Raw genomic sequence first — 24,169 nt, 5'->3', positions numbered from 1 at the left:
TAAACTATTTTTTCTTACATACCTATGCGTTATATTAATAATACAATACTTCCAAAAGTATGATATAAAAAAAATATTGAAAAAAAAAAAAACAAAACTGTCCGAAATATGAGATATTTTTATATATTTTCCTTTTCAATAAACGCCAATTGAAATTGTACAGTTAATGCAACATTTTAGCGTTTTCATATGCAAAAGTCGGCCCATCGAGAAATCGTACAAAAAAGTAGCGGTACGTAATATTAAAGGCAATGTTAGTATGTAATTTGCTGGTAATCAGCGTGTAATCGAATGACCGCGAGAAGGGAGCTAACGACGTGCTGTCCATTTTATTATCGACGGTACGCGCAATTGCGCCTACATTAAGCAAGATAATTCTTGTGACTCGGAATATAACGAGGGATTACGTGCCGTTTGTGTTTCGACCGCGACTTCGACGACGGAGCCGGAAGCCCGTTCCCGCTACAATCAACGACATTCACATTCCCCCAGGGGATAGCCGCGTCGTGGGCGCGGCCGATGACTTCAAAAACATCGGAATTAAAGGGTTACGCCGGCTTTTCACTCGGGAACAAAAATCCGAAATTACGATCGCATTATGTGTCATCCCTGGGAACGAGTCGATCCTTAATGGTTTCCCGCTGTGCTCGTTCCGCTTTTGATTAGACAACATAATTCTTAAACATCTGCAGTTTGTGTGTATTGTAGATTAATTTAAATATCTATATTAACTAATAATTGTTATCTAATAATTGTCTCCGATAAGAGTGCAATGTTTTTGTTTTTTGTTTTTTTTTAGAAAATTGTAAATTTATTATTTTATCTGTGTTCTATTTTTTCACGAGTGCCTGTTTTTAACCATTTATCCGCGCTTATGTAAAGATAATAGCGTACCCCTTTCGTTTACCAAGGCGAGGTCGAAGGTCGGCTTATAAATTAAGCTTTTATTGCAGCCGGCTTCGTCGCCGCAGACGAAAAGCCTTTTATTCATTCGATAGGAGTTCCCTCCAGCCTTCGATTTAAGCGGCGATGAGAGAAGAAGAAAGTAAAATGTGTGTGTGTGTGTGTGTGTGTGTGTGTGTGTGTGTGTGTGTGATTTAGAATGGAGGGGGAGAGGGGGAAGAAGAGCGACGAGAGGTTCTAGAGAAAGAGAACGAAGGAGATAGAAAAGCAAAGAAAGATAGAAAGAGAGGAAACTGTCTTATCTGCTCCTCGTAATTTTTGCTAATTAACTTCGCCGCAGGCACCGCTTCATTTTTGTTGCACACGAAGAGATTAGCTCCCGAAAGATACCGATTTTATTCGAGAAAGACGGTGCTCTCCCTTCGACTCCTCTACACTTCTTCTTCGATTGAACAGGACTATAATTATTAATACGATGAATTATCTGCGGTTTAAACAAAATGTTTTTATAATTCTGATCTTATAGTATTTATAATGTTATCAACATATCCGCTTGTAGTGTATGCAATGAAGTAAGATCTTTACATCTTTAGATTCTTCGTCGGGACCATCTGTATGGAAATTACATCCCTGATTTATATACTTTTGCACGGCGGGAATTACATGTCGTATTTACGATTCAGTTTTATCATTCTCGCTGATATCGAACATAGACAGACGGGTCATTCTATCTCTTCTTCTTCCTCAACCACGAAGAAGAAAAGACAAAGTATATTCGTGACACATAATCGCGCACAGCTGTACATATATATATATATATATATATATATATATATATATATAGCCAAAGCAATTAATTATATATATATATATATATATATATAATTAATTGCTTCGGCTTATTTATATCGCGAATGGTTTTGGAAATATAAAAAAATTTAGATAAAACAGATCTGAGAATAATTTTGTTGGATCATTAAAATAATTATGTAGAAACGTTTAAACATTGATGACAATGCTGCAAAAAGTTTTAACATTCTAGCCAGTTTTAAGCGTCATAATTATTTTGATAATCCAAGCAAAATTATTTTCAAATCTGTATTTAGTTACATTTTTAAATACTTTAGCAAAATCGTTTTTCCGTGTCTATCAATAATAAGTAACATTAATTAGCGAATGTTATGATGTTGTTGTGCGAAAAAGCGATGCTTAACATGATGACGATACTTCTCCTTGAACTCCCTTTTTACGTGTTTTTAGAACCAATCCATATTCCTTTGTTTCTTATATAATAAGTAATTTCCGAGAATGTCAAATATTACATAAAGTGTCATAAAGAATACATAGATGGAGAGATAAAACGTCGTCAGAAAAAAGAAATATTATCGAAGCGACCTTACAATAGCGAAAAAATTATTTTGATTGCACAGACTATTATTATTATGACGCAAACGGCTGAATTGCGATGTTGCTCTATGATTATGTTGAGAATTTCGTGGAGATTTATTTCCTCGCGCGGTGTCTAAGACAGACGAAGAAGAGACGGTGAGATTTAAGCAAATTAAATTTTGTTCGTGATTTTCGACACAAAGATAGGCTTGACTACGGAGTGTCGGTGCCATTAATATCCAGATTTCGTGTCATTACAGCTCGTAATTACATTGTCGTGCCTCCTTCCGTGACTCGGTCGCGATTGTCTCCTTTCGATTAGAAGCCGCGTCAGGTGTTGCCAGCCTCGATGCGGTTCCTAGTCGCATCAAGATTTAATGACCGGTATAATCGACGTCACGGTGCACGCACGGGTGTCTAAGTGGTCGGAACGACGAAGGGTTGATACGTTGCTTTATCGCTACGAGTGGGAGGTGAGGGGAATAGATTTTTCGCAGGGAGACTTCTCTCTTGTGCGGTTCAAAGGTTGGCCCGATAATACGCGCTCGCTCGAACAATTCACTGTTAAGAGATAACAATATGCCTCATTTATTTACATTCGCGTAAATGGGCGCGTGTCTCGGCACTGGGATATACTTTCATGCATTATCGTACTTTTCTTCGAGCGAAAGAGGAAGAGGAACGTCACTCGAGACACACGCGTGATCGATAGTCGCGTTTTATATAATACTATTAACAATGATAGAAGTACATTGCCACGCTATAATCTCTGCGTTGCAATTAATCATTTATTGGAAAGGCGCAAAAGAGTTACAATACAATGTGTTTAAATAATTTACAAATATCTATGCAAATGTAAGCAGCTTTAATGCAGACAATTCGATTTATTATTTGTTACGTTAGATATATATATATATTTTATATTTTATTTTGAATATATGTAAAAATTTATCTAAATTTAGCTAAATATAATTCTAACTTTAAATAATTTATAAATGTGAGACAATATTTTTATTTATTGTTAATAAATATGACATCTTCTCCTTTGATGTGCTTTATCCTGCAAAATTTAGAATTTAGTCTAAACGTATTATATAAAATATAAATATAAACATTGCAGATATTAAAGAAATATATTTCAGTCACAGTTGGTAATTTATCAGTAACCGATAAGCTGCAAAGTAACATTTCTGGGTTTCCTAAATGCATCATTGTAACAGAGGGAAAGCGAAGAATTTCTTCTTTAAAATATATATTCTTTATAATTATAATTAGTGAAGTTTTTATTTCTCAAGGAAAAATGCAAAATGTTCTTTATAACCTTATATAATCTTATCATCAACAAAGTACTGAACAATAATACTGTAATTGTGAATGATTAATAATTCGTGCTTGATAGGTCTCGAAGATAATTGCAGAATACCGACATAAACGATCGTCGGTGAGGTAGTTTATAGTATTGCAGATCTGGTTGTCAACATCATTTTTTTTTAATAATATGTACGTACAAACACGAATTATTTTATCGAGTGTACAGTTTTATTGCAATTTCATTTGCAATTTTATATTTATTATATTTAGTGCGTTGAATAAATATATTAAGTACAATGAATAATGGATAATAGCAACTGGTATTTACCTTAAATATATAGATATACGATTGAATTAAAATCAAATAGCAGGTAGAGATTATACTTGTTATACATATATTGTCATTAATTAACAGCAGAAAACAGTGATCAATTTTATTATACTTTTATTTATTTTTTTGTATACTTAACTAATTATAATTATATTGAAAATGTTAATATTTGCAAATAAAACGTCATACGATATAGATATATGTTAATATTGAGTGTTGAATTCAATATAATGTAATATATTCCGATAGATGATATTATTCGATAAATTTAAAATGAATATTAATATTGCTCAAACAAGCACAAAATATACAAATAATTTATGCAGTGATAAAAAACACAGTTACAAAAAACTGCTGCAGAAAATGTGAAAACAAAATTTATTTATATTTGTTACATATACCTATAACGTAAGAACGTAGTCGTTCGTAAAGTGTCAACTTCTTATGAGATTCCTTTTGCTTCTTTACTAAAGTTAAGAATACTTCATCCATTGACGGCTGAGTAACCGAGAAGTCTGTAATCCACACATATCTCTGTCTTAGCTTTTCGAGTTTATCAAACACATAGCTGTACGAAATCCCACTTTCCAATTCGTATTTAAGAACACCCTGCCATGATGAAAAATTAATATATTTATAAATTTCTTTTCTAGTTTATACTTTATCAAAATCTTTTAAACATATTTGAATTATTCAAATTATCGAATAATAAAATTAGTTCCATTTACCAAATAACTGTCTTTAAATCTTATTGTTGGAAAAGTCTCGTTAATGATTTTTTTAATCTTCTCAAGAATAGTAAGGTGGTATCCTGGTACTATTTTAATACTTAATATAAAGTTCCGGCCATATTTTGCCTTTAAATATTCGCAAGATCCAATTGCAATAAATTGGCCATTAACTAAAATACCAACGCGCAAACACATCGCTTCTGCTTCTCGCATGCTGAAATTCAAAATCGAATCTAATATGTATTTTACTTATTAAACTTGTATGAACTAACCTGTGCGTAGTGATTAATATAGATCTTCCCATCTCCCGTATCTGGTGCAAAATTTCGCAGATTGCGTGACTAGTCATTACGTCAATTCCAGCGGAAGGCTCGTCCATAAATATCATCGGTAAATCGCCGGTAAGACTTTGGAGTATGCAAAGTTTTCTTTGAATTCCCCAAGGATAGTGAATAATTTTCAGGTTCTCAAAGTCCAACATATCTACAATTCAATTTTATTATTAAAGATTATTTAGCATTAATATACTTTGAATTATTTTAAACAATGCAAGAAATTTTCAATTTATTATTAATTATATTTTTACCTAATACATCAAGCCATTTATTTACTTCTTCGTTGATACTTCCATATGGAACACCGCGAAGTGCTGCGTGAAGTTGCAAGTATTGTCTTCCAGTCATAAAATCACTTAGTCCATTAATTTGTGGACAGTATCCTATCATACCTACAAACTTGAATTTAAAATATGTAAACTTTTATATATATATATATATATATATTAGGTGTTGGAATTAATTCGTAGCGTTTTACAAGTGATGGGAAGTACTTTCATTAATGTATTTTTTAATGCTCATGTGAAATAAATAACATTCTTTCATTAAAAACGCTACAAATTAATTCCAACACCTAATATATATAATATTATTATATAAAAAAATTAAAATCTTTCTAATATAAAAGTAAATAAAAGTAAAGAAAGTTTATTATTATAAAATGTTAGCCACAAAAGAATTACATGCTTCTTGTTAAATGCCTAATGATATGCTTGTATCAACTTTATTACTTTTTAAAAGATAATAAAACTATATTCACCATCTCTTGATTTCTTGTGAACTCGTATTCATATATCACTGCTTTTCCAGCTGATATTTTTATTTGACCTACCAGCGCTTTGTATATTGTTGATTTTCCCACATCATTAAATCCTAACAAACCGAAACACTCTTGATTGTGGATCTAAATAAGATATCTGTGTATTTAATATTGCAATTTACAGTAATAAAAAGGAAAATATATAAAAACAAATTTCTTAGTTAAAATTACATAAACTCGCTTACACTAAAATTGATTCTGTTAACTACCGGTTTTTTAGCGTATTTTTTTGTTAAATTTTGAACAACGAGAGCAACTCGCGGTGGAAGCAATTTTGTTTCGTCATAATCTACAAATGCAATGAAGTTTACGTGTTTTAAATTCATAAGCTTTATAGTAATATAAATGCAGATAATTTTTATTTTTATATTGTCTTTTTTACGTTTCATATATTCTTCGACTCGCTTCTTTTCTTGCACAACTTCCAATTCTAAAATATCATCATCTTTCTCGGAAGGCATAAAATAACTATACCATTTTCTACGATTTTTTTCTTCAAAAACTTCCAGCAGTATGAAAAAGGCGAACATTTGGGATACCATTAAAAGTATATCGTCTGTGATCGAATGTTTATACTCAAAGCTGGATTGTTTAATCAGCATTACATCCAAGTGTTTGTAACAACCTTTGCCTTTACAATTTTCTGAAACATTCAATCAATGTTATTTAGCAAAAATAATAATTTGTTACGATAACGATAATTTTTTGAAACTTACGACAACATGGATCTTCCATATAAAATTCTGTATCGCAAGTATTAAAATAACTGCACTGTCTATTATATAAATTCAGCATAATGTAATTGCCTAAAGCACAAGCTAGAACGTATGGTGGAAATATATGTATAAGAACGTATCTTACACCATTGCTGAATACTCGAAATATCCATGGAAATATAACGGAGCTGTTTACCAATAATACTGTAAAACATATTCTACATTTAAATAAAGATTATAAAGGTAAATAAAGATATTTTATATAAAGAATTAATTAAAATGTTATTTTTTACAGTAAATTTTATATATAAATAATAATATAAAATTAAACCATTTATTAAATTACTAACTGGTTACAATATTGATCAGTATCACACTTAGGTATGCATTTTCCGGTTTTCTTGTAAAAAGTTGTATGCAATAACCTAATGGAATGGCGCACGCTCCGTAACATAGAAATATCATTAGTATTTGAACTGAAATATCGATTAATTATAGGCAATGATTAGATTTGAACTTCGAATTTTTATGTAACACATATCTACAAATACTTGTTTAATTGTTTTATCATATTATGACTGTTTTACGCTACTGTAAAATTCTCGAAATATAAAAAAACGTTAATTTTTAATAAATTTAAAAATACAAAAGACAAAACAGAACTGAAATATAAGTAAAGATAAACATTTTGCATATCTTAAAATTCTTACCAATCTCTAAATTTGAGAAGTGCAACGTGCGGCGATAGATACTTAAGATAATAATTTCGAAGATTATTATGGAGAACGCATACAAAAGGAAATCAATAATATACGTCGGGATCCAATAAATTCGCGTAGACATACCGATCGCATTAATTTGCAGCATTTTTGAACGTGTATTTTTTTCTCGTATACCCATGTCAATAGAGGGCAGAAGAAGGAACAAAGTTATTATTATAGCAGCGTTTTCCCAGTTTCGTATGCTACGTGGATGAACCAATAAATGTTGCCACTGTAAATATCATATATATATATATATATATATATATATAAGACGTGGAGGATACAAAATGTTTTTATTTTCTTATTTGAATAAATAATCTTTATATATAATGAAACATTATATCGAACATTAATGTCTCTTCATTTTTATTTTAGTTATATAATACTCTATAAATAATCCTTTTATTTTATATGCAAAAAGTAAGTCAAAAAAATATAATTAATGTGATGAAAAATAACTTAATATATATTTTTAAAATCAGCATAATTTAATTCACTAATTAATATCAGAGATATTACCTGCTCCGGACGAGGTAGTGGTCGACTAACCAATTTGATCCAACAATTATCTGAGCCGCAATGATAACGCAATAACGCATTATGTAGTAAATTTAGTGCAATTGGTCCACTATGTATTGCAGTGGACGAATACATAAGTTGTACGCGGCCATCTGTGTACATGTCGATAGACATCACGTAACGATCCCTAAACTATTATAAAATTAATATTTTTTTCGCATAAATAGAACATGTTTTTTATGATACCTCTATAGAATGTAAATCAGGCTGCATCATTAAATCCGTGGCGGGAATGTTTTCAGAGATATGACAATTATACTTCTCACTGTAGGTTTGACTAGTAACGTACAATGTTACAAGAAAATCTTTTATAGATTTATCATCAGCCGCATAATATAGCACGTGAAAATTGTTGTCCATGTAACTCGTCAGATTCATTACTCTCTCGCTAAAGAAATAATTAAGAATTTTAATTAGCTCGATAAAAAGGTAAAAACTTTGTATATATAAAAATAAAAGTTAGAATAATAATGTTTTGTATAATAGCAATATATTATGACGTTAAAATGGTTTCACTTTCTTTACAAGATAAATAAGATTAACTTACGTTGTGTCGAAGAGTGTGAAATTGCTCAATTCTGCGATTATAGTGGCCAAGACGAGAGTAATGATTGCTACAGTTATCTAAAATGGCTTTGATTATTTATAAAAATATAATATGTTATACTTTTTCTGGTAGAACGAAAAATTTACCGAAAATGTGTACATTTTCCAAGACGAAGCGATATGTATTAATTTTTTTAAGAATATTGCGAGAATTTGCTGCCGCCATAAAACGTCACCGGTCAAGCGGATCCATGGTTCAGCTGATAATTATATTTTAGATTAACGTAGTTTGATTAGGAATTTATAATATTATCTACATATTTATAACATTATATACCTATTATTAAATAGCAAAATTACATACTAGATAATTTTACATGAATTATTATAGATATACAATTTTTAATTATTATTATTATTAATTATTATTATGTTATTTTTTATTTTATACGTTAACAATGTGTCAAAATTTTACCTCTTTGTAACAAGTGCCGTCGTCTCTGTTGCACAATAAGTTCATATTTGTTGCTAGGTAATTTTACACCACGTTCTTTAAACTGGCTTTCTAAACTTATTCTAAATACAGAACAATTAGTTTTATGATATCAACCAACCTTCTAATTTCTAAAATCTATTTTTGTATCATTAAAAATTAAAAGTAAAATAATCTTTCTTAATTATACGTATATATGTATGAAAATATTAGTTTCCACATTTATATATAAGCAGAAATTAATTAATTTTAAATTGAAATTAAACGTTGAAATTAGACTGATTACCTAAGAAATTGACCTTCGATGCTAGCAGCACTTAATGCAACTGACACAATTTTTAATTCTTCTTTGTTAAATTCTAAATGTTGGAGTAATTTGGTGAATCGACTATTCCTTGGCACATCAAATCTTATTACTAAACCCATCATGCTTCGTAGATTAATTGGATCTGCTGAAAATTCTTGTATTTCTGTATGGATTCGCTCCACATTGCAATCTTCTTGTACCAATAAACTCAAGACATAACCGATTCCTAGTTGCAAATAATTTTAAAAAAGTTCGATTACGTAATAATAAAAATTTAATTTTACATAAAAATTGATTAAATGAAAAAATTTTTTAATGTTAGCCAACAAATTAATTTTATTTTATATAGCTTATAGTTTTGTTAAAGTTATATTATCCTTACCATATCGACGATTCAGATACATTTTTGAACCGTAACATTCAATCTTTCCGTTTGCAATAATAGCAATCCTATCAGCAAGAAAATCTGCAGCTTCCATGGAATTCGTTGCCATTATTATCGTTTTATGTCTTTTTATATCCTATAAAATATCATTATGCATTATTTTATATTTTATATTTTACATAATTTTTATTTTTTATATTAAAGCCATCTGCTTAAACTACTCACTAAAAGTAAATCCCATATTTGTCTTTTGTGCTCAGGATCAACACTGTATGTAGGTTCGTCGAGAATGAGGATCTGTCAGAATTAATATAAATTAAATGTAATTTATTTTATCTATTGCCATTAATTTCATTAACATTGAAATTCAATTCTTGGATTTATTATAATTTATTATGGTTATAAGTAAAATGATGTACCTTAGTATTGCCAATAAGTGCCATTGCAAAACAAATTCTTCTTTGCGTACCAAAGGAGCAAGATTTCATTTTCGAATCCTTGACATATTCTAAATCCAATTGTTTTAACAATTTTAATGATTCCCTATAAGCATCCTCATAAGTCATTCCTTTTATCTAAAATAAGAATTGCTTTACTGAACACATTTCTCTAACACTTTAAAAATTTGTTTCGACATAATTAAAGTTCTAACAATAGTTTTGATTATATCGATACGTTAATTACATAAATACTAAATTGTATTTGAACATAAATAAAAACCAATAACAGTTCTGATTGAAATATTCATTTTATGATCGAAGAAATTCATTAGAATATCATTTCTGATAGAAAAATAAATAATATAAAAAAAAATTAAAATAATTTGCTAATTTAATTTTACATTTAATATTTAACATTTTTATGTGAAAATAAAACATATGGTTAATAAATAACAATAAATAAATAAGAGCTGCTATTAAATTTTTGTATATTGCGTATATATATTGTGATTCACGCGATAACTTGAGCACTATCCAAATCTGAATACATAATGTGTGTGGAAATATATTGCGCCACTGTTATTTCATATAATGTTAGTTAAGTAAATGCATTATTTTTTTTCTCTCCATCTTGTCTAATCGTGAGTGGTAAATTAGTAGGTAGCTCAGGAAGCAAAAACAAACCGTTTGCTTTCAAATATCAAATCGGACAATTAGAAACAAATTGGTTCTTATTTAGATCAATATGCTTATTTAATATATTTTTTGTACGTAACTTTAGCCGACGTTATTGGTTCTAAATTTTTAAACACTTATAAGAAAAACTTAGATTTTAATTAGAAAAATATACATAGTTTGATATTTCATATGTTAAGTAATAATAATAATTACAATATTAAAATATTCATTTTAGATTGGTATCATTATGCTTGATATGTAAAAAATTAATTGTCGCTGTCATTTTTTAGTAACAAAGGATATTTACCATACCAAATATATAAAGATGCTGAATCGTTGTCAAGTAATTTACCAATATATTTTCCTGCGGACAATAACCAATTGGATATACAGAATTTCCATTTTCCAAATAAACATGGCCATGAGTTGGTTTGTACATTCCTATTACACATAACAAGTTTTATCAATATCCTTAAAAGTCAAAGTCAGTGATGTGGATTAATTTTTTATTATACCGGTTATTATCTTTAACAAACAACTTTTGCCAGCACCATTGTGACCGAGAATAACACTGAATTCTTGATTATAAAAATCGATCGTTACATCATTTATAGCCGTAATACTTTCGCCAATCCTACCAAATTCCTTTCGAACACATCTCACTCGAATAGATGGCTATTGTTCACATAAATAAATTATAGAAAGATTCAGAAATAAATAGTCAATCAAAAGATATAAATAATTATTAATGTCTTATAAGAATTATTTTCTGTCTCTCTCTTTGGACTCAAATGACAAATTATATAATAATAATAATAATCGCCCTCTTGAAAATAATGTAAATGTTAAGATGTTTTTATTATCATATATTACTGCTTTTTTTTTAATTAGGTATTTAACACTTCATAAAAATTATATGTATGCCGCATCATTTTTACTTTACATAAGGTTAGTTCAAATAGATTTTACAAATATTTGTATGTTTACTTGAGGAACATGGCGATATTTATAGTCCGACTTTATATTCAAGGCTCTTATTTTAAATATAATCTCAAGAATCTTATTTTAAATACAATTCCGAAACGTTGTACGATTTATTTCGTTGGCTAAATATTGGCTAAAACTGTGCATGACAAAACTTTTGTTTTTAACAATATTTGTACCTTTATATATGATGGTGTGTGCTCCACTGCTGACCAGTTAGTTGATCCTCGGATAATTAAATCATTGTCATCATAAACAGGTTTCTATGAAATATATTTATATTTATTACTTACAAAAGTAATAAATATTACGCTAAGTAATAAATATTATGCTTTTTAATTATGCTTTCAAAAATATAAATCTGACTTTATAAAGAATACTATACTATATCACTTATATAAGATAATTTAAAGAGTAATAATATATTAGAATTATAAATATATTATTTACTTTGAATAAATAGTACCAGGGCTTTGCGCTGCCAAATTTTCCTGGATTAACATTATCTAAGTATACCGCTAGTAAATACCAAAAAATAATATGCAATATCCAGATAAATAGAATCAAGCTAACAGGAATTTTTTCTACGGCGTGAATGATATTGTGGGCATCTCGTAGTGTTATCAGTTCAGGAAGCCACCGCGGCCACAAGTACGAGGTAGGACCAATGTGATTGCGCGGTTTTGGCAATACTCGTCTGTATTGCCACATGTATTTCAAATTTTCGCTATAATCATCTATCAGCGTAAAAGTCATAATGACATAATGCACCACTAATACATGTTATTTATCATTTATACAATATATGTAATGTGATTAATCTTGTGTTCACCGAATTTTTATAGATTTTTAAATTATAAGTATATGATTAAATAAAAATTAATTAAATAAAAGTTTATATATTATAATTTATAATATGTGTAATAAGTATATATATATGTATATATTTTATGTATATTTTATGTATATTTATATATTTTATATATATATATATATATATATATATATATATATATATAAAATGTATATCAATTGTAATTATGAATGTAAATTATATATGTATATTTCTCTCTGAAAAGCAAACGTATTACTTTTGTAGCAAAACCTTGAAACATAATTACTAGTTGAAAAATCAATCAGGTTATGATAAGTCAGTGATTTAAGAATTGTACGAGTAATAAACATAGCTTTGGTATATAATACGCTTCAATAACTCGCTCAGGAATGTGCGTTTCGAAACATATATTCTGTGTTTTTCATATTTGCTAGGAATTTTTTTGTTGTGCACTTACATTGGAAAAATTTTTTAATAACAAATGTGAAAGGAGTTTTATTTGACAAGAAAAATGAAATATATACAAACAATAATTGATTATATGAATAAATATAATGTAAATATAAATAAAATTTCAATTAAGTCATTCTTTTTGACAATTGCCATATTATTCACATTAAAATCAAATAATAGATTGACTCACCGAAATTCGTGTAAGTTGTGAAGGCTATTATTCCATAAAGCAAACCACTATGCGGCAGAATCAGTGAACTAATCCTCCACAACATAGATTCTGTTATCAAAAACTGATCCAGAACGATAGTCAAGTGCGTCAAAAAGAGCCAAAACAAAACCGATGTAAGCAATGCTTTCGTAGCTATAATAAAATGACGTACAATCATAAAGATTAGGATTTTTAGAAAGAAAAATTGCGTTGCGCGTATTTATAAAAAATATATATATATATTGTATATACAAATTATATTAATATTGCGAGAGTATTGGATTAAGTTATCAATGAAGCTAATTTTTTCATTTTTTTCACATAAACATTTACATTCATGCATATTATTTTTTCCTTTTACTCACATATTTGAATGACTTACGATGATCGAAAAATGTGCTGATGGTGAACATGAAGAGCATTGATAGTATATTGTACATTATGATAAATATAGCAATGACTAACACATTTGCATCCGAAAACACAGGAAACAAAAGGATTGTGCATACGATCGTCACGGGTAATAGAATGATCATAAGATAATTGAGCCATCCGATGTACAACATTGTGAAAGATATATTTGTTAATCTCATAAGACTCTAAAATAATATTTCTATTAATAATAGATAATATACATAAGAAAGAAAACGTAAGAAAAATTAATATATCAGCGAAAAACAAATTTAATTTTATTTAATAGAAGCTCACTCTGAATCCAGTTTGTTTATCGTGAAGTGCCTTTTTTAACGTTGCTGCTGGCAGCAAAAGGAAAGCAACAACCATCACATAATAGATTATGCTTATGTTAGGTCGAATGATATACGGTAAAATTAAAAAATTGACTTTATAAAATGGAAATCGGCCAATAATTAGCTGCAAAGAAGCCTACTGTTATCAACAGCTTTTTACAGTTATTACTGATATCAGTTTCATTGCAATTTCATTATATCAAGTACTTACATTATCAGCAATCTTTGGTAATGTCGGATTTGTCCACATCTCCACAAAAGATTTCTCAATCGCAATTTGTAAAGCCATGAAACCACTTAATACATATGGATCTTCAACGAGAAATATTAAATAATTTATTGAATATTTCAGTCACTTGTGCTTAATGCGTGTATTACATTACATAAAAAAATTAACTTGAGTGTATATTTGTTATAATTATACATTAATAATTAATATTTAATATAAATTAAATTTAAATGTAAATTTAAACGATTTATATTTAACGTAAATAATGATTTTTAAGTTCAAAATGTGTTTCAGTGTAAAATAAACTTTAAGAATAACATATGAATTAATTAATTTAAGATTTATAGTTATGTTTACTTATAAAAATATATTTTGGATACCCTTATAGGCAGGTTCTTCCTCATGCATCATAATCATCTGATTCTCGCCTATTTCAGATGAACGTATTTTATATTCTAAGACCTTTGATTTTCCAGATGTGAGCTTATCAATCTCGAATATTGCCCATAATACTTTAGAAGTATCATTTTTTGCGTAACGTGAATGTACAAGGTTAATTTCACTGTCGGCCGCTTGAACTAATATGTATAATATGTAGCTTTCATTTAATTTCTTTTATATAAGCATGTTTGAGATATTATCTTACTATTTGTATGAAGCATTTTCGTGGCTTTCAGCATTAACTCATCTATAAATGCATTTCTTGGTGCATACCAACATTGTACATCATCTGGCAATTTTGTTAGGATATCGTTGCGACTGTATTGATCTAAATCCTTTAGATAAAATATATAAGAAATATCATATACACTTAATTATTAGAATGCACAATTATTAGAATATTAAAACAATTATTAAATATTTAGCATAAACATGAGTAATTTCTGTATAAAAATTATATTGTATAATATCGTTCTGTACTTATTATTCTATAAATTATACTGCAATGCAATTTAATATCTAATGAAACAGATGTTTCTAAAACCACAATACATATATAATTTTGATATTAATTAAAAAATGAAAAAATAACATAAAATTATAATATAGAAATTATTAAAAACAAGAATCAAGTTGTATATTAGTCTTAAGATAAATATGTTTATCCAACTTTACAATTGCCAGTGAGACTACCTGCAAATGAAGAGCAAACGGTTCAAACATTAAACGTATCTGTAACGAAAAGACAATGGCTATAATTATCTCCAGTGCAGTGGTTATACGGTTATGCAGCCTCATAAGCACGGCTTTCCACATAAAAATCCGCCATCTCGTTCCAAATCTTCTCAATTTTGGATGCCTGATGATCTCTCTTATCCTCAGCATTTCGGCTCTCACCAAGATAAAATCAAATTGTTTTAATCAAATTCTTGCGCGGCTATTTTGCGGTCTGTTTAGCACAAAAAGAAAGAGAGAAAGTAAGTGTGTTTCCCGCATAGTCAAGAAACCGAGGGTCCTTGACAGCTGTTTTTAAGAGAAGAATTAATAATATTTTCTACGAGAAAACAATGAAGCACTATCAGTCAGAGTTATCAAAATTACGCATAAACAAAGTAGGCGCTTCTGACAAATTTTCAACGAATTTCGAAAAAGAATTGACCAATCGCATCGTCATGTAACCGAATATTTTAAATCGTGAATATTTTTATACCATGATTCAAATTATGATTCAAATATGATTTGTCAATTTTTTCTTCGTTCGAGATCTCGAAATGATGAATTTCTAACATTGTAGACACGGGCTTAAAAGAGATAAATTGCGATTTCGAGAATTCAGCATTTTAATTTACAAAATTCGAAGTTTTTTAAAGGGTTACGCCATTTTGAAACTTTGAAAAAACGAAAATTTTTTTTCGCTTAAATGAATAAATAAGTTTATACATGTAAAAATATAATTCCATTAGTTGGAATCGAAAATTCGAAATATTTGTAAAGTTGCAGTTGATTCTTTGAAGCGGGTCCCCTCGATTGGCACATCGCACGCAGCTTCAAAGTTCGGAGCAGCTCATCAGAAAAGACAGTAGTAATAGCTATAAATATCAGTAGAAATTTCTGTTGTATAACTTAGGGTAGCGTCAGTACACAGCTATTTTTAATGTAAGTAACTTCTGCGAAAAGTGAACGCATCAAAATAGCGAAGTGTTTTTTAAAGCGGCAAAAGATGCTCGCAGAATCAAACCAGAAAGAGGCTGAAGAGGATTTATGTCAATATTTTGAAGGACAACTGTATGGCGCAGACGTTGCAAACTAAAGGTAATTTTTACATTTTTTAATTTTATATAAGAACAATCGTAGGTATTGGAAAACTTTTTTTGGACGACATTTTTCAAATTAACGTATATACATTATAACTTTTACAATTTTCATTCGATGAAAATCAATCACTTGAAACTTTCAGAGAATATTTTTTTGCTAATTATCTAAAAAAGTACGTAACGATTTTGCGATTAGTTATAAACTATTATTATTATTAACATCTTTGTGTAAAATTTTTTGGTCGTAAATATTTGTTTTGATAAAACTGTAGAAAAGGAGAGCATCCGCCGACGACCTTGACCTGATCTTTTGGTGCAAGGTGGCCTTCATTTTGCGTGGAAGGTTGTAAATCTAATAGAACTTTGCTTCTTGAATGTACTTTCCACGTGAAAGTAAAAAATGGATTGGGTTAAGTTTTTTTAATGCGAAACGACATGGATTTACAATCTTTCACGCAAAATGAAGGTCTCCTTACACTAAAAAATGGGTTAGGTTAGAGTAAGATTTTTTTTAACGCGAAATGACTTTCACTCCACCACTGGATTCACACGTTTACACTTTTCAACAAAGCGAGATTCCATATATGTTTACAACTTTCGTTATAGCAGAAATGAGACGGTATTTTTTAAACTTTTTTTGTTAATTACTTTTTAACGGACAGGGACCGACGACTGAAACTTATTGGAGGTTACTCAGGGTGATGACCCTGACAACATATGTCAAAATCAAAGTCGTCGGCGGATGTTCCCTTTTCTGCAGTTTTACCATTGTTTTTTTTTCCCAATGTTCATCATTTTCACGAAGATACATATTTCTAAAAACCTCTACGTACTTATTTAGTAAATATTATGTAGAAAATAAATGTTTTTGGTTTTTTGTTCTAAGTCAAACCGTTTCGTAGTAATCTTGTACGTCATCAATTGGGTATTCGCTAAAAACTAGCTTATTTCAATCAACTACAGTGCTGTCATTTTGTTCAAAAAAATTAAAAAAAATTTTTTTCGTATACTTCAATACGTGTATAATGAATGCCTCTTTATATATTTTTAGTATATTTTATTCTTTTTGCACAAAAAATTTCCAAAAATAATCCCTTCTTTTTAAGAGTTTTCCAAAGTGTAATCCATTAAAAAGAGTAGGATGGATAAATTACTTTATTTTTCTAGATTTTATTTTTTTCTACAATTTGAAAAAAAGGAGCAATAAATTTATTGATATAAATAAATTCCGAGTCGATTTGCGATATCTATTATAAATCCTCATATATATCGATGTCATGGCTACGAAAAAATTCCGAGTCGATCTGCGATATATTATAAGTCCTCATATATATATATATATATATATATATATATATATATATATATATATCGATGTCATGACTACGAAACTGTTATTAATCTGCTGATACAGTTTTTTTAAAACTACGTATATTCTTAACAATTTTCAGGATTTTTAAATAAACTGATGGCTACCAACATTGTTTCGCAGTAGGAAGGAAAGTGATTGGCGAATATTACGGTCTGCTGGAACTTGCGTCACAAAATCGTGGTGTGTTTACGAACGGATTTTTCCATTCATTTTTACTATTTTTATTTAGGAATTTTTAGATTTGTGATATATGTTTAGATTTTATTCGTAATACAGTTTTAGGTATTCACATAAAAAATCGCAATAATTGTGATTAAAGTAATTTTATTATCACGAAGAAATTCCTTTCTTTTTTAACATACAATTAAATGTGAAATTTTTAATTGACGATACAATTGTAATAATGATTAATGAATTTTATCTGTGTTTATTTATTAACGAGTTTGACATATTTAGATATATTTTTATAAACTATTCCAAGATGAAGATTATCCAACACATTTTCAAAGACATTAAATTGCATCGACTATTTCTGGATCTTTCTCTTTTATCGGCAAAGATAAGTCTGGCGATAATAATGGCAACTTTCAGAATGATTGTACCATGTTCCATGAAACGTTTAATAGGAGAAACCGTTCTTGTAAGCTTGTTTTGCTTTTTATCAACTGAAGGAAAATTGCAATGATTTTAAATCCTTAAAATTTATAATACGTACATATTTTTAAAACTATTTTATTCACTTCGAAATCAGATCACTGGAGCTGGCCATGGACTTGGCCGCGAATTAGCGATCCAGTTGTCTTCGATGGGTTGTATAATTGTTTGTTGGGACAACGATATCGATAGTAATCGATCAACAATGAGAGAAGTGTCGAAAAATGGCGGAGAGGTAAGTATATATTTAATTTTCATTTATATTGTATTTTGTTTTTTATTTTTAATACAATTTTTTGAAAGAGATACAATCAGATGTTGTAAAAAAAAACATGCATGTAACTATTTTTAGGTCTATGGTTTCGTGGTCGATGTCTCGAAAAGAATGGAAGTGCGTGAGACAGTGAGATTAATGAGAAAAGTCGGTGTGCCAAATGTTACAATGCTCATTAATAATGCAGCTGTATTATATCATAAGCCGTATCTAAATTTTGATTCGGATGACGTGGAAAAGACATTTAATGTTAACGTACTTTCAAATTTTTGGGTGTGTACTTATGCCATTAAATCATATTCTATAAATTATATCCATTTAATTAATGAATATTTATTAAACATTTTAAATATGTAATGATAATTTCAAAGTTACTTTGTAAGAGTTTCGCTTAATAATAACAACACACACACACACACACACACACACACACACACACACACACATACACACATTCTTCAAATTTAATAACGTAATATTCTTATATAATAGATTATATGTAATAATAGATTATGTAATATTCTTATTTGTATTTTGAAATCAAGAATTCATTAAGCCTTTTTTTTTAAAACTAATTGAGGAACGATTTTATCGAGGTATAAGATAATTTATAAAGTTAATAATTTTTTTATTTTAAATAGACAATAGAAGCATTTTTGCCTATGATGTTGATGAAAGGAAGCGGTCACATAGTAGCGATAAGTAGTATGTGTGGAATTTATGGAGTGTCACAAAAGGTGGCATATTGCTCATCAAAATTTGCTGTGAGAGGTATTTTATCAAAATTTTATTTATTTGTAGTAGAATTTCAATAAGTTCAAGTTTAATTCGTAGGCCTTATGGAGGCTCTTCACGAGGAAGTACGATTAGATGAAAGAAAACCTAATATTCATTTCACAACGATATATCCATTCTATATTGATACAGGATTAGCGAAGGATCCTAAATACAGGTGAAAATATTTAGATTGAATTAATAATAGACGTTATTTTTTATAAGGCATTATAGCAAAAAAAATGTACATATTAATATTCACGTAATGTAATTATATCTCACTCATCACGAGAATGTATTCATCATACTATCAATTAAACAAGTATTTTTTTAACGAGTATACATCGACGATATCTATGATGAAATAGCGTTTCCAGACATTTTCCGGCCTAGTCGCGGTGATTCGCACGCGAACATTGTATTTACGAAACGAGTCGTCTTTATCCACTGCAACATAGCGTAATTGTATGGAATGTAATTAGCGCCCAGTAAGTGGAACGTCTGATCCATGAAGTAATAATGAGATTAAAAAAAAATATTGCACCTATGATTCACCATCTTCGACGCGATTTCTAATTTTTATATATTTAACATTATATTGAAAAGGAAAGTTAAGGTTACATGGATGTAAAATATCTTGATGTATTACTTATTGTTAGAAAACTTTATTATATCTCTCTTTTCTCGTAGCAGAAAGAAACTTATACACTTTTGAAATTAAATTTAATTAAATACAAAATCAAACGTTGATTATAAAATCTGATTACTTTAAATGTGAATTAATAATAAGAAAAATATAAAGAAAGAGTTTTTTTATCCGTATAATATTATATACTTTTTTACATATTACAATATGCATGATGAAAAATACTTGTTTTATATTCATGATGTTAATAAATTAAAAATGAATGAATTGTTTTAATCTAGAATGAATTCCAGGTTTCCTTATATTTTCGGCGTTGTGACACCAGAATACGCCGCCCGTGAAATAATTAAAGCAATTCGAAGAAATTATACTGAATATTCAATACCGCGATGTCTTTTTTCTTTAAATGCAATCAACAGGTACCGGAATCAAAAGTCGCGCTATTATTGTCTGTTTGCCCACATCTAATTAACATTAATTAAATTTGTGTTGTTTTATATATAAATATTCATTATCCATAAATATTCTTGATGATCATGTTATGATGAAATATTTATCATTTTTTTTCCTCTTCAGGATTGTTCCAGAGAATGTAATGCGTTTGATATTAGACTTTTTAGCGGATGTCGATCAAAAACAGAAAGAAAAAGACACAATGAATGCGAAACTAGATTTGATAAAAACTTAAAAATTATACAAAGGTGCTATATTTTTTTTTATTAGGTATGAATTTTACACAATAGATAAAATGAAGTTTACCTGTAATATACAATACAATAATGTATTATTAGATTAATAAACATACATACGTTTCTATACATTTTATTTGCATTTATTATTAATGATTAATTTGACAATTTGATATTAAATGCGGCATTTTTTTATCTTTACGGTTAAACATAACGTTATCTGATACTGTCGGAATTACTTGTTCTCTGCTTTCATAGCGCATTATGGCTTATACGGATTGTAACTACTACATTTTTTTTTAAATTTGACGCACAACAATTTGACTAAATAAGCAATTAAAAAATTATTATTTATTATTATTTAAAAATTATTTGGTGAACAGAATAGTTTTTTAAAGAGGAAAAATGAGATTACAACTCATTTGTCAATCATATTAAGCGATTTTACAAATTTCAATGGACTACATGTATTGACATTTTTAATTTTTTTAATTAACTAGATAACTTATATAATATTGTAATTTTGATCTAAGAATCTGATAATTTAAGTAATATTATAATTTTTTGAATGCGTCTTAACATTGAGAATGATCCTATCGTCGAAATGTTTGTATTGCATTTCTTTATATTTATTTTGGAATATTAAATTCTTAATTTATTTTTAACTGGCTCGTAGCTCTTCTATTTATTTACATTGATTTATTCTAAGTAAGCCATATTATTAATTTATATATATAATTTTAATTTTACTTTTCCATGATGTGTTAATGTAAACGTATTACTACAATAAGAGGACCAGTGATTGACCTGAACTATTGGAAGGAAAAGTGCAATGTTCTTTTAGAAAGTAAAATATATCAAGTGTGCAATCACAATCACGCTGTTATTGTCAGTCTATTCGATTACATAACTAACAAGTGTGTTAGCTTTGGTTAGTACATGAAATATTATATCTTTCGATTTATAACATGGGCTGCATCTATCTTGTAAAAGTAATTTGAGTGCACTTTTGTTACTTCCGCGTTGTTGTTGCAACATAATTTACTCGATGTTCATATGTCATTTAACTTATACCCGAATGCGTATACGCAAAGTTTTTATTTATTTGCGATCTGATAATTGATTGAATTCTTGAATCGCGGATCAATATTATTATTATTTATTTTTATACGCATTTAAATACTTTGAACATTTGTTATTTCACAAGTATATGCGATAATTTGTGTGTAAGTGGAAACTAATATATTCATAACCTTTTTTTACATTTTGTAAAAAAAGATTTATTTTTATAAGTGTATGTATTACGGATGATTTATCGGAATAACGTCTGATCGGATAATTAGTACAAATATGGTAATATTATTCAAAGTAATATTATTCATTTTTATATAAGATAAAAAACTGCTCAGTTAAATATTGTAATAAAATAATGTTTTTTGTGATAGAAAATGTATTATACACATAAAATTTATAGCACGAATTTAAATTCTGTTTTTGTCATCTATATGATTATAGATATAACATATCCAATATCCAGTACTTGCTAGAAAATTATCTATTTTAGCTATTTTTTTGTACTTAGATCATTTTCGCTATAACTGTAAGATTACTTTTTTGATATATTAAATATTGAATTGCATTTTTTTTTTAATTTTAGAGAATAAAAAGCATAAAAGATATTCTTATAATTAGAATGCGTGATTCAAGAATGACCTTAACTTTGAATAGTGGACGAAACTGACTTAAAGCCAAGTCGTTATTATTTTCCTATTATACTTTAAGCAATGAGCAATTTTATTTTATTGATTATAAATGTTAAAAAATATTGATATTATAAATTATGCAAAAATGATATAAATTTATCTCATTTTTCTTTATGTCTCTACATATGTATAATCGGCAATGCAAATTATGTAATTTTTTACAGAGAGATCTTTGCACAATCTAATTAAACCATTATTAAATAGAAGCATGCTGGTAACTACTTGAATTTGCATTACTATATAAGAAGTAACAAGGTATTCATGATTGTGAAAGAACTCTTCTCTCTATATTAAAAAAAGAAGTCAATAATTTAATTACTAAATATAAAGTTTTATAGAAATCTTTTCTGCATTTATAGTTACATTAATGATACGTGTAATCTTTGTAATGTCTACATTTTTTCATAGATTATATCTATTTAAATTAAAACATTTAAAAAATTAATTGTAACATTCAAAACGTTATGAAATAGTGTGTTACGTCAGAAGACATGACATAAAAAATTTCCCTCAAACAAATTCAATGTCTAAATTCTAAGCAGAATCGTAAGATTTGTAACATTATTTTTGTAAGACGTAAGAATTTTTAAGTGCTCATACCTATATACAATATTTTTTTGCAGACAGCTTCTCATTAGTCAAAATTTATAAAAAAATCATAGATATTTTATAAAATAAATATCATAGAATAATTGTACGTCTTACGATACATACGTATGAAATTAGAATATTAATCATAAATTCTTACAAGTTCTATGAGTTTTATGATTCTATTTAAAATTGATCCACAAGTCTTTCTTGTACAGCTAATCGCAGAAAGGTTGCAATACTTTTCTTTCGATGGATTTCGGAATTCAGTGTTTCATAGAGCGGTTGACACAAATAGTAGATTCTTCTGTAAGTAAGAACCAATCACTCAGTGAGCAAGCTGCATTCCGAAGCCTATATAAGGAAAAATAAGTGTTGCTTTCTGTCATCGGATCGTAGTTTCTATATATATATACATTTCTATATATGAAAAAAAGATCAGCTGAATATGGTAATATTCTGGCTGCAGCAACCAATTTTTAATTGTGTTAGTGGCTAAAAAAATTGATTATTATGTTGTACCATCTAAATATACATATTTCACCATTTAAATTGATTGTAGTCATTAATTGCAATCTTTTCTTTCAATGTATCTCTCAAGACTTTTTAGCATTCAAAAACTTTGCACAATAAATTTATCTATTTTTAAAACATATAAAAAGAAGAACATAAAAACTTTTCTTGATATGACAATTGGCGTTGTAACATTATTGTATGAAGCATCTTCACATAGAAAAGAACATGTTTATTTAATTACAACTCCCGACTGTTGAATTTAATGTAACTAGATGTAACTCTGCGTTTTAAGAATATTATTGAATTACTGAAGATGGCCAGATTGTGGCCGAAACATTTAATGTTTTAATTAATGTAATAATAATTAAATATCACAAACTATAACTTGTGCTGTGGTTTTTTATGCTCTTCTTTTTATGTGTTTTAAAATTATAACCATGTTAGTTTTC

The 24,169-nt window shown here is 28.4% G+C and overlaps 2 protein-coding genes across 3 annotated transcripts; one reads left to right on the top strand and one right to left on the bottom strand.

Moving 5' to 3' along the window:
- Nucleotides 1–3,469: 3,469 nt before the first annotated feature.
- Nucleotides 3,470–15,353, bottom strand: LOC105153871 (phospholipid-transporting ATPase ABCA3-like). The gene is made up of 30 exons (XM_087412107.1): nt 15,324–15,353; nt 14,836–14,965; nt 14,570–14,767; nt 14,172–14,272; nt 13,920–14,084; nt 13,594–13,810; nt 13,191–13,364; nt 12,163–12,449; nt 11,892–11,975; nt 11,244–11,403; nt 11,036–11,169; nt 10,030–10,185; nt 9,836–9,907; nt 9,608–9,746; nt 9,205–9,451; nt 8,901–9,001; nt 8,573–8,685; nt 8,427–8,503; nt 8,066–8,267; nt 7,820–8,011; nt 7,247–7,529; nt 6,887–7,012; nt 6,537–6,740; nt 6,203–6,463; nt 6,006–6,109; nt 5,761–5,904; nt 5,252–5,399; nt 4,938–5,148; nt 4,663–4,879; nt 3,470–4,543 (listed from the first exon to the last, which is right to left on the bottom strand). Exons 1-30 carry the CDS (start codon nt 15,351–15,353, stop codon nt 4,313–4,315), a joined length of 4,908 nt encoding a protein of 1,635 aa, XP_087268233.1. The 3' UTR covers nt 3,470–4,312.
- A 917-nt stretch (nt 15,354–16,270) lies between these two features.
- Nucleotides 16,271–20,984, top strand: firl (firelighter). 2 transcript variants are annotated; one of them, XM_011068971.2, is made up of 9 exons: nt 16,271–16,442; nt 17,896–17,996; nt 18,298–18,456; nt 18,568–18,705; nt 18,823–19,017; nt 19,386–19,515; nt 19,579–19,696; nt 20,458–20,583; nt 20,741–20,984. In XM_011068971.2, exons 3-9 carry the CDS (start codon nt 18,298–18,300, stop codon nt 20,850–20,852), a joined length of 978 nt encoding a protein of 325 aa, XP_011067273.1. In that variant the 5' UTR covers nt 16,271–16,442; nt 17,896–17,996; the 3' UTR covers nt 20,853–20,984. The 2 variants fall into 2 exon arrangements, with proteins under 2 accessions (XP_011067273.1, XP_011067272.1); XM_011068970.2 differs by having other exon boundaries at nt 18,273–18,456.
- Nucleotides 20,985–24,169: the final 3,185 nt, after the last annotated feature.

This window comes from Acromyrmex echinatior, chromosome 12 (assembly GCF_024713525.1).
Source record: "Acromyrmex echinatior isolate Ae372 chromosome 12, ASM2471352v2, whole genome shotgun sequence".
In the NCBI taxonomy this organism is placed as follows: Eukaryota; Metazoa; Arthropoda; class Insecta; order Hymenoptera; family Formicidae; genus Acromyrmex; species Acromyrmex echinatior.
This window is presented reverse-complemented; position numbering and strand designations above follow the sequence as displayed.

What these genes read in the sequence shown, in the direction of transcription:
- LOC105153871 (XM_087412107.1), bottom strand. Translation starts at nt 15,353, where the DNA reads ATGTTTGAACCGTTTGCTCTTCATTTGCAG. An exon ending in GGAAAATGTACACATTTTCG is followed by an intron (nt 8,504 to 8,572) that starts GTAAATTTTTCG and finishes AAGCCATTTTAG; the next exon opens with ATAACTGTAGCAATCATTAC. An exon ending in CACTACCTCGTCCGGAGCAG is followed by an intron (nt 7,530 to 7,819) that starts GTAATATCTCTG and finishes TGATATTTACAG; the next exon opens with TGGCAACATTTATTGGTTCA.
- firl (XM_011068971.2), top strand. Translation starts at nt 18,298, where the DNA reads ATGAAGATTATCCAACACATTTTCAAAGACATTAAATTGCATCGACTA. An exon ending in ACGTACTTTCAAATTTTTGG is followed by an intron (nt 19,018 to 19,385) that starts GTGTGTACTTAT and finishes TATTTTAAATAG; the next exon opens with ACAATAGAAGCATTTTTGCC. An exon ending in TCTTTAAATGCAATCAACAG is followed by an intron (nt 20,584 to 20,740) that starts GTACCGGAATCA and finishes TTTCCTCTTCAG; the next exon opens with GATTGTTCCAGAGAATGTAA.